Source organism: Numenius arquata, chromosome 11 (genome assembly GCF_964106895.1).
Source record: "Numenius arquata chromosome 11, bNumArq3.hap1.1, whole genome shotgun sequence".
Taxonomy (NCBI): Eukaryota; Metazoa; Chordata; class Aves; order Charadriiformes; family Scolopacidae; genus Numenius; species Numenius arquata.
In genome coordinates this window covers 21,795,120-21,808,921 of record NC_133586.1, presented here as the reverse complement: position 1 = coordinate 21,808,921, position 13,802 = coordinate 21,795,120, and the positions used below count along the sequence as shown (strand labels likewise).

At 56.2% G+C, this 13,802-nt stretch overlaps 1 protein-coding gene across 1 annotated transcript; it reads right to left on the bottom strand.

Moving 5' to 3' along the window:
* Positions 1-1,163: 1,163 nt before the first annotated feature.
* STRA6 (signaling receptor and transporter of retinol STRA6) lies at positions 1,164-13,370 on the bottom strand. Its single transcript, XM_074156147.1, has 17 exons — positions 13,246-13,370; positions 11,074-11,152; positions 10,524-10,609; positions 10,234-10,373; positions 9,896-10,062; positions 9,626-9,751; positions 8,726-8,793; positions 8,527-8,603; positions 7,734-7,795; positions 7,292-7,472; positions 5,156-5,231; positions 4,946-5,079; positions 3,612-3,729; positions 3,324-3,425; positions 2,358-2,521; positions 1,673-1,810; positions 1,164-1,342 (listed from the first exon to the last, which is right to left on the bottom strand). Exons 1-17 carry the CDS (start codon positions 13,368-13,370, stop codon positions 1,164-1,166), a joined length of 2,022 nt encoding a protein of 673 aa, XP_074012248.1.
* Between the last annotated feature and the right edge of the window lie 432 nt (positions 13,371-13,802).

Sequence of the window (13,802 nt, the reverse complement as noted above, 5' to 3'; positions counted from 1 at the left end):
AGCAACACCTTGGACACCTACCTTTGTTTCAGTTCCCATCCTTCATGGGAGCTGTGGTTCAGGGGACAAACTTTTTGATGGGAAAGCAAATTGGTCAGCTTTGCCTTCAAATTGCCCTGAGGCGGGGAGAAGGAATCACAGACTTGGTCCCTTCACCCCCAGGTCAAGCAGACCTACCACAAAGCCTCTGCTGAGCAAGGTCGGTCCCAACCAACCCAGAGACATGTCTACAATGGTCCTCGTGTCCCTTCTGCCGGGTCTGGCTTATTCAGCAACGGCCAATAGACCAAGCACACCCTGAGGATAGGAATGAGGTATGTGATTTATTAACGTTCCCCGACTTGGCACATCCAAGCGAGGTGTAAAACTGCTTTCTAAGGATTCAAGCTCAGCTCCCTCAGAGGGTCACTGGCCCTGGGGAACCACTGGCTTTATACAAGATGGAGTGGCAACAAGAGGCACCCAGGAGACAAGAGTTACAGGGAGCAGGAAACAAGTGCTCTGGGACCTCATGGCCCAGAGCAGAGCAGATGGGGATTTCAGCCTTCACAATATTGGGGAATAAAAAATAAAAGAGTCCCAGGGTTTGGTATGGCACTCGAGGAGAGCCAGGATCAGCCCTGGAAGGGAGAAGCTGGGGATGGGGTTGGCAGCAGGGACCTTCTCTGTGGGAAGACCATGCCGAGATGCCGGAGCTCCTTGTGCTCAGTCTGGCTGAGGATCCCCCCCCACAAGCAAACACACACCTTCTCCCTCCTTCCTTACTGCCCTGGTTCTGGGGACTTGTGCCTGCCTCGCCACATGTCGGAAAGCCAACTGTTGAGAGCTGGTGGGCTCATTGCAGGAGTGACTCTTCAGAAGATGTTTCTGAGATGCCTGAAGGGTTCAGCTTGGCTCATCAATCCCTCTCCATATACGTCAGGCTTGGAGGTGACCCATTTGCCTTGGCTCTATCTTCACCTCTGGGTCTTGGCAGTGGCTCAGCATGGACCTAGAGCTAAAAACCAGCCCCATCCCCACGGGAGGGGGACCAGAGGCTGGAGAGAGGCAAGAGGTGCCCAAAACTCCTGCCAGCGTAGGAGGAGAGTCAATGGGAGACAGGAAAGGGATGGGACAGGAGTGTGCAAGGGAGGCAGAGAGAGGTGGGGGGGCTTCTCTGGAGGTCAGGGCTTGGGGGGGCTGAGCGGGGTGCCGTTGACTGTGGGGTCGGAGAGAGCGGTTTTCCGGCAAGCTGTCAGCGAGGGGTTGTTGAGGAGGGTGTAGGCCAGCCACCACCGGGCTCGGCTCTGCTTGAACCTGGCCCGGCTTGGTGGTGTCTTCTGGGGCTGCATCAGCTGGATGCCTGAAATGAGATGGGAGGGGGGGGATGATTTCAGCCCCAGCTGCCCCTCACTGGGGCTGTCCAGATGCCATCTACACCTTGGGGTGTAAGGACATGAGGACCATCCTGCCCTTGCATGGGCAGAGGAACTGGGGCGGCTCCTGCTATGGTCACACACGAAGCAGGAGGTGGCACAAAAATCGGAGGGAGCAGCAGAACCACAACCTTCAATGGTCCCTTTACCCCAAGGCACCACTAGCATCTCTAGAGGAGCAGCAAGCCCCCAGAGAAGACCGCAATGCCACCCCATGGTGATGGTCGTGCCCTCGGTTGGTGATGGGAAGGTCTTACCTTCTTCCACATTGCTGGCCCGGACCTCCGGTGGCCCCTCTGGCTGGGCTGGCTGGAGAAGCAGCAAGCAAAAAGCTTTCATCATGGGGTGGGACTGGCTGACCTCGATTTTCAGATAGTGGCAGTACGTGTGGTAGCCTGGGGGAACACAGCCCACAGTAAACACATACTGGGGGGGGGAGGGGGCAGACTTCATGGTTCCCCCTGCTCCCTCCTGCCCTGGAGCAAAGGGGAAGGTCATTTGCCAGGCTTCATCTCCACCCTGCTAGAGCTGCTCTGCCTCCAGAGCCAGGGATGAGCTCCGCTCCCAAAATCCCAGCAGGAAAAGCCAAGGAAGGGGCTGAGGTCTCTGCCCTCTTGCCTTTAGTGAGGGAGAGACGAGGGTTCACTGCCTGTGAACCGGTGTCTGGCCACTGTTGAAGCCCAGGGGACCCCAGCAGGGCATCACCCATCCTTGGGGATGGATGGAGAAGCAGGACCAAGCAGGTGTCAGGAGGAGCCACTTGATCCATTTGTCCCATCTGCCCATTTCTGAACACAGAGCACAAGGACCTGAAACCACCCTTGGTCCCAGCAGCTCCAGGTGATGTAGGAGCTCCTGGCCATGTCACCCAGGAGCTTGATGGTGGGAGGAAGACCTCCATGCTCACAGAGGCGCTGCAGAGGGACCCACCCCATGTTCTACCTGGGTCAAAGGTCTCCACACTGCGGTTCAGCAGGCTGATGTCCAGCTGGCAGAAGTGGATGGAGTTATAAAGGCCAGAAATGACCATCCTCCACACCCCAGCCAGGACACCCAGCAGGACGTTGATGGGAAAGAGCAGGTAGGTGACTATGTAGAGAGCTCGCCTGTGGGTGCAGGAGGAGGAGTAAGGAACACAAACACCATGGGATGAGAAGCACAGTCCTACCCTGCCAGAGAATCCTCCTGCCAAAAATAAGCCTTCCACCCTTCCCTCCCTCTTCGCCAGATGTGGTCCCTGTTTGAGGTGTCGCCATCCCATGGAGAGAAGCAAACACCCTTTAGGGCTCTTGGAGAGGAGATAGCCTGGTGTACCATCAGGATTTCAGAGCTTGGCCTCCATTTCTCCTTGAGGACTTAGAAACTGGGCAAATCACGAGTATGGAGGTTTGGGAAGGAGGACACCAGCTCCTGTGGAGGCCAAGAGCCTAGAGCAGCCTCTCCACAATGCTGGACAAGTGACAGAGGTGATGGAAGTGCCTTGGCTCCTTCCAGACAGAGCAGGACACCCATGTCTATCTGTCCCCCTGGTCTTTGGCATAAGGAGACAGCTTAAGCTGTGAACGAGGGACCACATTGGCTGGCAGCACCTGAACCCATCCAGCCAATCCTGAAGGATCTGGGCTTCCTGATGCTTGCAAATGGGGGTGGTGGAGCAGGGCACAGACCTCACCAGCTTCACCCCACTGAAATGAAGGCTGTAAGTGCCCCATGGCCCTCTAAAGCACCTAAAGAAACCTCTCTGGGAGCATGGAGCAGCTTAAGCCCCTCAAACCTACAGGCTTTCCCCCCTCGAGCTCATGGCATAAAGAAAGCCACATCAGGGGCTTGTGTAAACCCAACACAGGCTTGGGGTCTCAGACCTTGGGCGGGACATCTCTACCCCAAAGGCCCCCCACATCCCCATACCTGTTGGTGAGCTCCTTCCGGAGGGGATGCTGCTCCAGGAACTGGTAGTGAGCTGCCAAACTTTGCACAATGACAGCAATGACCAGGGTCAACCAGAAGGGCCTGGGTGGGAGAGAAGAGGCAGGTTGGACACCACGATGGTCTCAAACATGAGACACAATCCCAGGCAGTAGAAACCTCCAACAAAGCTGAAAGAGCCCAAGATAGAGCCTCCCCGGCCCAAAACACACCATGGCCATGGCACCCACTTGGGTCTTCCATCCCTCCCCAAGGGCTGCGAGTGCTCACCACATGTTCTGAATGATTTTGAAGAGGTACGTGTTTGTGCCAGACTGGAGCGGGATGACGAGGAGGAAGGTAAACCCCACTGAGCAGATGAAGAAAATCACTTGCTGGATGAGGAGACCTGCAAAGGAGACACCATGGCAGGGGAGGATGGAGAAGCGGTTCTTGCTCTTATTCACCAAACCCGTGCTTGTTGCTGAGCATGTCTTTCATTTTAATCCCATGAAAAGCCTGCAAGATCCTTACCTGCCTCCCCTGCTCCAAACACAATGCTCTGCACAGGATTTAATTACAAGTTCAGCCTTTACTTATTGCTCCCCACATTATCGCCACCGAGAAGAGCCATCACTCAGGACTGCAACTATGATGCCTCATCATAGAAATCAGCCTGAGCTCTGATTTCTTATCATAAATCACACCGAGATCATCAGCAGCTGTGGTTTCCTGTGCTTGAGCTTCTGCTTCACCTCCACCACTTTGCTTTAATGACTTGAAAACCCAAGATTTTGAAGCAGGAGGTAGATTCATGGCAGCACAGTGAGATGCTACCACCTCTGCCAGGGATGCACCAAGCACTGGGTGGCCAAAGGAAAGCTGCTCCTCGCTGGCAGAGGGATGCCAGAGAGGAGCTCCCCAATTCCTACCTCCACACTGATCTCTCTAATCTGCCTGCAAAATAAGTTCTCTTTCCTGAGGAGTGGTCGCCAACAGACCTGGTGGTACCCCCTGGTCCTTCCATCGCCCCCCCTGGTTCCTCAGCTTGACCCTCCAGTGCAGACTTGTGGTGCTGATGGGGTTGGGTGTTACGCATGCCTCACTACAGACGCTGCCCAGAGTCACCTCCCGTGGGGCAGAGAGGCCTTAAAACATCTCCAAACCACGGTGGGGTGAGGTTTTCTACCCTCATTGATGTCTTCCACCCATCCATGAGGCAGCCAGCCCTGCTGGGCAGGGAACCTCAGGCCGCGCTGGGGAAGATGCGCAGCGAGGAGCCCCTGGGACGTGAAGACCAGGACCAGAGGAGACAGACAGTCTTTACACGAGATGCTGCGACAGCTTCTCCAATCAAAATATTTGGGCTCAAGCCAAAAGGAGTAATTCCACACCACCACCACCCCCCCCCATCCTTTTTTATTCCCGACCATTTGGTGTTCAGCATGGTCCTCCCTGCAGGAGGACAGATTGCGTTGGGGGAAAAAGAGGAACAAAATCCTTGCAGCCACCCCTTTACAAAATGGGGCAAGAAATGGGGGAAGAGAAGCTTAAACCCGGGGTAGGTAGTGCAAGGTGGGGGTCCACCACCCATCTGCCCCCTCCTGCCCCCCAACACCCTTTACCCAGGCAGGCGAAAGCCGTCTGGAAGGCAGCAAAGCTCATCCAGCAGACGACGGCTTGTCGGGACGGGCGGAGGATGCGGGCTTTGTAGAAAACATCCAGCACGGCCCCTTGGTAAAGGGCCTTCAGGTTGTTCCTGGGGGAGAGAGACCCAGCTGCACCCTGGCTCGGTGACAAGGTGAAGGCCAGGGGGAGCGGGGACCACCCCGTACCTGTGCATCACCAGCGTCCTCAGGAGCATGGCGCAGGTCAGCAGGCAGCACAGCACCAGCGAGCAGATGTAGCAGACTGGGGAGAAGCAGGGAGAGATGGCTGGGTCAGGCATTTTATAATAAAACATCTCAGCAACACCTCAGGGGGCTGAGTTATGGGGTTGCAGGGATGTACTCCCCCCCCGCCAGTGGGGCACCATGCCTCAGTTTCCCCTCCCTAGCCCCTTCGCGATACGGAATCACGGAATTGTTGGAGTTGGAAGGGACCTTCTAGAGATCATCTAGTCCAACTCCCCTGCTAAAGCAGGGTTGCCCAGAGCACATCACTCAGGACTGCATCCAGGCAGGTCTTGAAGATCTCCAGAGAAGGGGACTCCATACCCTCCCTGGGCAGCCTGTTCCAGGGCTCTGCCACCCTCACCGGAAAGAAGTTCTTCCTCATATTTGAATGGAACTTCCCATGTTCCAGCTTGTGCCCGTTGCCCCTCGTCCTGTCACTGGGAACCACTGAAAAGAGTCCGGCTCCATCCTCCTTCAACCCACCCTTTAGATACTTGGAAGCATTGATAAGGTCTCCCCTCAGGCCTTCTCTTCTCCAGGCTAAAGAGCCCCAGCTCTCTCAGCCTTTCCTCATCAGGGAGATGCTCCAACCCCTCAATCATCTTAGTTGCCCTACGCTGGACTTTCTCCAGTAGTTCCCTGTCTCTCTTGAACTGGGGAGCCCAGAACTGGACGCAGTATTCCAGTTGTGGCCTCACCAGTGCAGAGTAGAGGCGGAGAATGACCTCCCTCGACCTACTGGCCACACTCTTCCCTACGCAGCCCAGGATCCCATTGGCCCCCTTGGCAACAAGGGCACATTGCTGGCTCATGGATAGTTTGCTATCCACCAGGACCCCCATATCCTTCTCAGAAGTGCTTTCCAGAAGGTTCATCCCTAACCTATATTGGTGTCTGGCATTCTTCCTGCCCGGGTGCAGGACCTTACATTTTGCCTTGTTGAACCTCATTAGGTTCTTCTCTGCCCAGCTCTCCAGCCTGTCCAGGTCATGCTGGATGGCGGCACAGCCCTCTGGAGTGTCAGCCAGCCCTCCCACTTTGGTATCATCAGCGACCTTGCTGAGGATATACTCTGTTCCCTCATCCAGGTCATTGATAAATATGTTGAACAAAACTGGACCAAGTATTGACCCCTGGGGGACACCACTGGTTACAGGCCTCCAACTCGACCCTGCTCCGTTAATTACAACCCTCTGAGTTCTGTCACGCAACCAGCTCTCAGTCCACCTCACTGCCCCCTCATCTAGCCCACACTTCCTCAGTATCCTAATGAGGATGTTATAGGAGAAAGTTTCAAAAGCCTTGCTGAAGTCAAGGTAGATGACATCTGCTGCTCTCCCCTTATCCAGCCATCTACGGGATGAGATACGGGGATCTTCATCTCCCAAGGTGGGCATGAGCTGGTGAGACGGTGAAAGGGAAGGGGAAAGACAAGCAGCCGGGGGAAATACAAGCAGTTAGGTTAGCTCAGAACTGGAAAAATCATGGAGCAAGCCGTGATAAGCAGGCAGTGCGATGGAGAGAGCCTGGGAAGATGCTCTTGGAAAGGGGGATGCTGGGGCAGAGGGGTGGAAAACAAGATAAGGGGAAGGAGGGATGGAGATGTCAGGAAAACAAAGAGGATGAAAGAGGCTTGGTGACTCAAGAAAAGCTGTAAAAAACACCCCCCAGGGGTTAGTGGGACCCCAAGGTAATGCCATGGAGGGAGGGGGGCACACCTACCATCCCCACAGCCCCCATTCCAGGGCCTTCAATGATGCAGGGGAGTGGGTGGGGACTGGGGCCATCTGCTCGATTCCAGTACATACCAAAGCCGGCAGCCAAAGGGCAGCATCTGCAGCACGGTGCTGCCGGCTTCCCTGGCCTGGGCACGCAGGGGCCTCTCGGGGATGCCTGGCACAGCACCAGGCTCCCGTGGCCACCTTCCCTGTTTGCACGGCTTCGCAGCTGGCTTTTTAGCCCCCCCTGGAAGTTGCCCCATTGCCAACCAGTTTCCTGGGTTAGAAATCTCTCTGATGAGATCCAAAATCCTCCAAAAAAATCCCCTATGGATGCAGGAGCTGGCTGGGAACCCACCTTCCAGCGCCCACAGGTAGTACTTGACGGTGTTGAGCTCCTTCTCCATGTCACCTGGGACGGCTGGGCTCTCCGAGGGCACCAAGCCAAACTGGACCAACAGTACCACGATGTCCTTTGTCATCCCCGCCCGCACGATCTGGATGGTGGGTACGACGGCCACCAGGAGCACCAGGGCCACCTGCGAGGGAGCGGGTGCCACGTGAGCCCCCCCCACCCTGGCGTCACGGCATCCCACCGCTGAGCCATCGCTTTAGCTTAAAGACTTAAGGCTGGCTGAGCCCTGGAAGCACATGGCCCGTTACTGCGGCTCAGCCGAGGGATGGTAATACCTCGAGGCACTCTAATACCATCCCCAGAGCCAAAATTGTGGTGTGGCAATGACCCCTGGGCTCCTCTGCCTCCAGAGGATGCAGCCAAGAAGGCAGGGAGGAGGCATCACCTGGTAGACAGCAATGATGGCCGTGGTTATGGACAGGACGAGCTTCAGCGGGATCCGGAAACCTGGAAATGCGGAGTGGGAAGAGAGGAGTTGGGATGTGGGATGGTGAGGGGAAGAGAAGAGGAGGCTGCAACCTCCTCTTGTTCCCCCCACCTTGTGGGATGTTGAGGGGAAGAGAAGAGGAGGTCCCAACCCAACCCAGCAGCAAAAGCAAACGCCCCAGGGGAAGAGCACTGGAAGAGGGCAGTTGAGTATTAATTGGGATTTCCCCAGGGAAAGGATGCGTAGCTGGGAGAGTTTTCTCCATACTTCGGCTGGATGGATTTCATTTCTCTTGATCCTCCTTTCCCACAAGCCTATGGAAACCTCGTGTGGTCACAGCACCATGTCCCAGCAGCCACATCCCTTGGGGTGCCACCACCCAGGATGGCCCCTGCTTCTCCCACGGGCAGGGGGGGCGAGGAGTAGGTCCCCATTCCCCAGTTGCTGGGGATTTTTATCCCCTTATCGTAGATTTTATCCCCTTATCAAGCACCAGCCTGCAATATTAGCCCAACCCACGCTGGAACCTCGCCGCCACAGCCCACCCGTGTCCCCACGGTGATGGGGGGGTCCCACTCCCCACCCCAAACGGCAACAGTTTGTGGCAAGCCAAGGCGTCGCACGTGCAGCAGCTGCCGCGGCGCAGATGCTGTGGGGAAGGAGCCAAGAAAGGCATTTGCTCTCCCCGGGGAGGGGGGAGGCAGCTTGTTTGGCCGAGCTACTGCTGCCAAGAGCCCAGCCCTCAGCCCACCTTCCTCAGGAGTGTAGATGTAGGAGCATAAATACGTCCGGACCCTTGATAGGAGGCTGTCTTCTATCTTCACGGAGCTGGAGGGGGAAGGAGAAGGTGAAAAGTATGTTCCTGGGGAGCAGGGGCCATCTCTGCTCCTGTTGCAGCCAGGCAGGGCTGGCAGAGGGACTCTCTGATCTCAGGAAGGTGCCATCCTTACCTCCCCTTCCGAGGGCGCCTGGACAGGACAGCCTTTAGGTACTTCTTGTAATACCCTCTCCCTGTAACCTTAAGGAAAAAGGCAATAAATTGCCCGATTTGAGCACAGGGACATGCTCAGGGCAGGGAGAGGTGACTGCCTTTTGGGGAGGCTCTCAACAGAACTTCTGCATCCCACCCAGCTGACATCTCCTTGCTTGGCTACGTCAGGCCACCCAGCCATCGCCACCCACAGCACCCTCTCTCTGCACAGGATGGGGGTGATGGGCTCCCAGCCCTCGTCTGGATAACGCAAGCGCTGGAGTGACGCTGGCAGCAAATCTTCTGGCACCGCAAAGGTGGAAATCAATCTCAACAAAGCAGCCCCAAACCAGTAAGCCGAAAATTCCCATTCCAACTAGCCAACTCCCAGTAAGAGCCTGGGGGTCACTTCAGTCCATGCTTGGGCTGACGGCTTGCCTTGGTTTTTTTTATTTTATTTGAAGTTTGTTTTTCCTCCTCTCTTCCCAACAAAGCCCAGCATTTCCCAAAGGGCCAGGGATTATCCAGCCTGCCGGGAAAACAAGGCGACCCCAGTCCCAGACTGAATGGGACGCATTGATGCCTTAAGCCTCTTGTACTAAGGAGTTTACTCCAAAGATGGATTTTTCACTCCCTCTCCAAATCCAGCGAGATAAACAGAGCCGTGACCCGTGCCGGGAGATGGATGGAGGGAAGGCAGCTCCTGGAGCAGGAGCAACATGGGGAACATGTGCTCTGGGAGCACCCCAGTTCTCCCAGTCCCCAAGGCAGACCGAAGGGCTGCGGGGCAAGAGAGGTCCCGAAACCACACAGGTCCATCAAGGGGTTCTCCCATGTGCTACCACCCCCCTCCCCGAGTTGCCATGTGGATCTTCATTACCTCCTTAGCCAACGTTTCCTCCTGCTCGGTGAAGCTCCTGATGAGCAGGGCTGGGTACCAAAGGCTTAAGAGCACAAGGCAGAGGATGATGGGGACGTAAGAGAGGGTGGAGTAGTACCTGTATATCTGGGGAGAAGCAGAGCTGTCACATGTGGGATCACCCCAGCTTAGGGGTCTTGTCACCTGAGTAGGTGACATCTTCATGTCACTTCAAGAAGGTGGTGAGAAAGCCACGTCCAACCCTGAGGCCATATGCAGTGGGACACACACCTTCGGCGACTGGGGACAATCCACCTTCTGCCAGATGTGGACCACGCAGTGGCACCAGGAGAGCAGGCAGCCCACGAGGTAGCTGAGCCTGTGTCGGACGGTGGCACAGGCGATCAGGGGGTAGTAGAAGGCAGGGTAGTAGAGCAAAGCCAGGATCTTCCAGTACTCTAAATGGGATGGTGGGAAGAGAGGGACGGAGACCAAAGCAGGGAAGAGAAGGCAGCACCCTCAGTATGGACCAGAGTGAACAGGCTGCTCAGGGGGTGCCACCCAAAGCTGCACGGCTCCTGGGTGGGAAGGAGCGGGGTGTCCATGGGCCAGGAGGGTGCTCCACTTACCTCGGGTGCTCTGGGAAGAGTGGTTGATGAGCGGCAGAGGGTCCCTGTCCAAGACCAGCACGCACAGGGAGGAGAACAGGATGCCGAACACCGCAGCCACCAGCCCTCGGTTGCCTTCCTCCTCCAGAAAGTTGGCCGGGCTGCAAGCCAAGGAAAGGATGAGCCTGACACCAGATCATGGCCACCCTGTCCCCACCATCCTCTGCCCCAGAGCTGCTTTACCCCATGCAGCACCTCAGCATCCCTTCACCCACGGGGTGACAGGGACCCTGGGGATGGGGTCAGGGTACCTGAGCAGTCCCGGGACACCGTTCCAGCAGCTCCGGTGGAGACGCTTGCGCTTCACCAGCAAGGACAAGCCCATGAGCACGGCCAGCTGCCAGAAATCCAATGGAGGGAGCAATAAATGCATGAGCCGGGGGGTCGGGGGTGAGGGGGGGGGGGTTGGCTCAGACATGCTGCTCTGTCATGGGAGCCTCTGCAGAGACACTGTCTCTATCCAACACCCTAAATCCAGCCATGGTTAAGGCAGGGACAGACACTTCTCAACCTGCTCTGATGAGTTATGGGCTCTAAACGCCTCAGAGGGACCATGCTAGGAAAAAATAAAAATAAATCAAAGCTTTTCACGGATGACAGGCAAAGCCTGGAGCTCTGCGAGTCCCCTGTTAGAACATCCCAGCTCAAACCTTGCTCCAGCTCAAGCTGAAGAGCCCAGACCTGCTGTTTGGGAGTAGATGGGCACAATCTGAGCTTGAGGGGTGGAGGACAGGGCGGGAGGGACAGCAAATATGACATCAGGGCAGACAACCCACCAGGAGGGACTTGGCTTGTACTTACAGAGACAGGTGCCATGCAGACGTGATAGAGTCTGGGAGAGATGGTGGGGTCGCAGTCCGGGATTACGCTGGGAAACATGCTAGGAAAAGGTGGTGGTGGGGATAAAATTACTAATAATAAATAATAACATTATTTAGTCCCAAAAGGGCAAAGCAAAGATGCCGGGGTAATACCCACGTACACAGTGGCAGTGGGGGGCTTGGTCTGATGCTGAGAAGGGGCAAACCCCCGAAGAGCTGGGTTGCACAACTGTCAATAACCAGGGATGAAGTCACCCTCACGAGATGATTTTATGATCAAGTTAGAGAGATAACACCTGGGAGGGGCCCCCGAACTGATCCCCCATGGGGGCTGGGTCACCTCCTTGCACGTACAGGGATGAACGGGAGATCAGCAATGAGGGGTGAAGACCCCCCGTTACCTCTTTTACACCCATACCTCTTCTTGCTCCACCTTTTTGAGCAATGCAGACCGCAAAGCAGCACTTCTTGCTGCCTAAAGACACTGCACTTACTAAATGCCAGCTGGGAGGCTGAAGATCCCTTGCAGGACACCTTTCATGGGACAGGGACCACCCCCAGAGCTGGGGGACAGCAGAGGCAATGGCTGCCACATCCCCTCATCCAGCCAAGGCCAGCCAAGCAGGCATGCCAGGCTTTGCTTAATTTATTCATGCTCTGGCCTCCCTTACATCCCATAATCTCTGCTTTGCTGCAACCCTCCTCCTCTCCCCAAGGCCAGGCACCATCGTGCCCAGCCACCTTCACCCAGTGCTGGGCAGCAAATCCCTGTGCCAGGGAGCTGAACCCCCTGAGCCCCACAAAACTTGCAGGGGAGGAACCCCACATGAGCCCTTGTACCCTCCCAAACCCTGCAGCGCCGGTGGGGTGGGCAGAGACGGGAGACCAGCAGCAGAGCAGAGCCCCCACGAGCAAGGCTGCAGGGAAGGGTCTGGTAGTAAAATTCGGATTTCTCAGGCATCATGTGTCCAAGGCTGTCACCAACCTGCCCAGAAAAGGCTTTATAGGATCAGCTGCCATTAGCAAAGCTCTGGTTTTTTGCCCCCCTCCCCCCCCCCCCGCCAACGGCTGGCCTTGGATAGACCAGAAAGTTCCTGCTGCCCCAAAATATCCAGGCTCTGGAAATCCAGGGCAATCCTCCACACACTGAAAGCTCAGGGACACTAAAACTCTTTTTGGTGTCACCAGGGCTTCACCACCTAAATCCAGAGCACCCAGGAGCTGTCAGACAAGCAAAACCCCCAGTGCTGCCTCCATCCCTTCACCAGCCATGGCTTGCTGCAAAGGAGGACACCCAGAAAATACCCCAAAGGTTTTGGGGTCACACAGGGTGGGGGTTTGCCTGGAAAAACTGGGGCTGGGCAAGGATTTCAAAGGCTGTTTCGCAAGGCAGAAGATTAAGGATGAGGAGGATCCTTTTGGGCTGGTCACCTGGGATCTCCTCCTGCTTGTCCTCAGGATTAGGTATCAGTCAATGGAGTGGTGTAAAACCCACCCGCAGAGGGTTAAGTCAATGGAGGGACAATAGATACCAATGGATGGGCCTTGGGATGCCCAGCTTCAAGCCTTGTGGGACACCTTGGATAGTTGCCCCATTGCTTCGTGCCTCAGTTTCCCCTCCTGATAGCACATCTCATCTGTCCCTGGGAAGGGCACGAAATGCTGGGTCCTGGCTGTGAGGTTGGGCTCATGGGCCCCATTCCTGGGGCGAAACCCAGCCCACGCAGCACTGCTTTCGGGAGTACACCCCGCTAAAGAGCGGATCTTTATGGATAGAGAGGGAATAGGCTTTACAAAGACCTGTTGATACATCAGTTGCAGGGAGAAGGAAGACATCCCTGCAAGCCCAGGGATGCTCACCCCTATTTTGCAGGCAGGAAACCTGTCCAGAGTCACTGTGCCATGCAGGGACCTGGCCGAGCCCACCCCCCAACAAAGCACCCTAAAGAAATGAAGCATTTTTAGGGGGCCAAAACTACTTTTTTTTTTTTTTTTTAAATCACCTCCCACTCACCCGGGAATAAATCCTGGCTCAGCTGCTCAGGAGATGTTGCTCTACAGAACAGCTGGGCAGGAGGCTGGTAGCTGCCCAGGGTGACCCCAGCAGGGACAGGGGGACATGTGGCACCCACCAGCGAGGCTGGACACTTACTCATCCTGCGGCATGGCCGGCTCCATGGTTTCGTAGATGTACCAGTCGGAAACAAGGTCCTCAGTGGCAGCAAAGCCCATGTCCAGCGGAGCATCCTGCATCCCACCGGAGCCATTGGCTGCCATGGCCGTCCCCTTCCTCCCTCCACCGGCCGGAGAGAGATGGCGAGAGGCAGAAAGCAACCGGCTTTTCCCAAGGTGGGTCCTCCTTGGTTCTTGGAAATGTAGGGACGGAGGCGCCGAGCCAAGAGTTTTTATCTTCTTGGGTCACTCCTGCAGCCAGGGGTGTGGGGGACACCGGGAGCTTTCAAAATCCAGCCGTGCCTCTAAGGATCTGGCTTTTATCTGGACTCAAAGGGAGGGAGAAGGGATGAATCCCCACCCCCGCGCAACACGAGTGCTGGCGGCACACCTAATTGTCCCCCGGCCGCTCCCTGCCCGCCACGGGATGCTGATAGACTCCCAGCCTTTGTTTGGGTTGTTTAACAGTTTTTACGCCAAACAACTCGAAAACCAGCGCAAGGGTCAAGTTTTGGGCTCAGCAGCACAGGCGGGCTG

Excerpts from the sequence above, each read along its gene's own strand:
- STRA6 (XM_074156147.1), bottom strand. The coding sequence starts at position 13,370 with ATGGCAGCCAATGGCTCCGGTGGGATGCAGGATGCTCCGCTGGACATG. Across the intron at positions 9,752-9,895 it reads ATTGTCCCCAGTCGCCGAAG|ATATACAGGTACTACTCCAC; the intron begins GTGTGTGTCCCA and ends GCTTCTCCCCAG. Across the intron at positions 5,232-7,291 it reads CTACCTGTGGGCGCTGGAAG|TCTGCTACATCTGCTCGCTG; the intron begins GTGGGTTCCCAG and ends GCTTCTCCCCAG.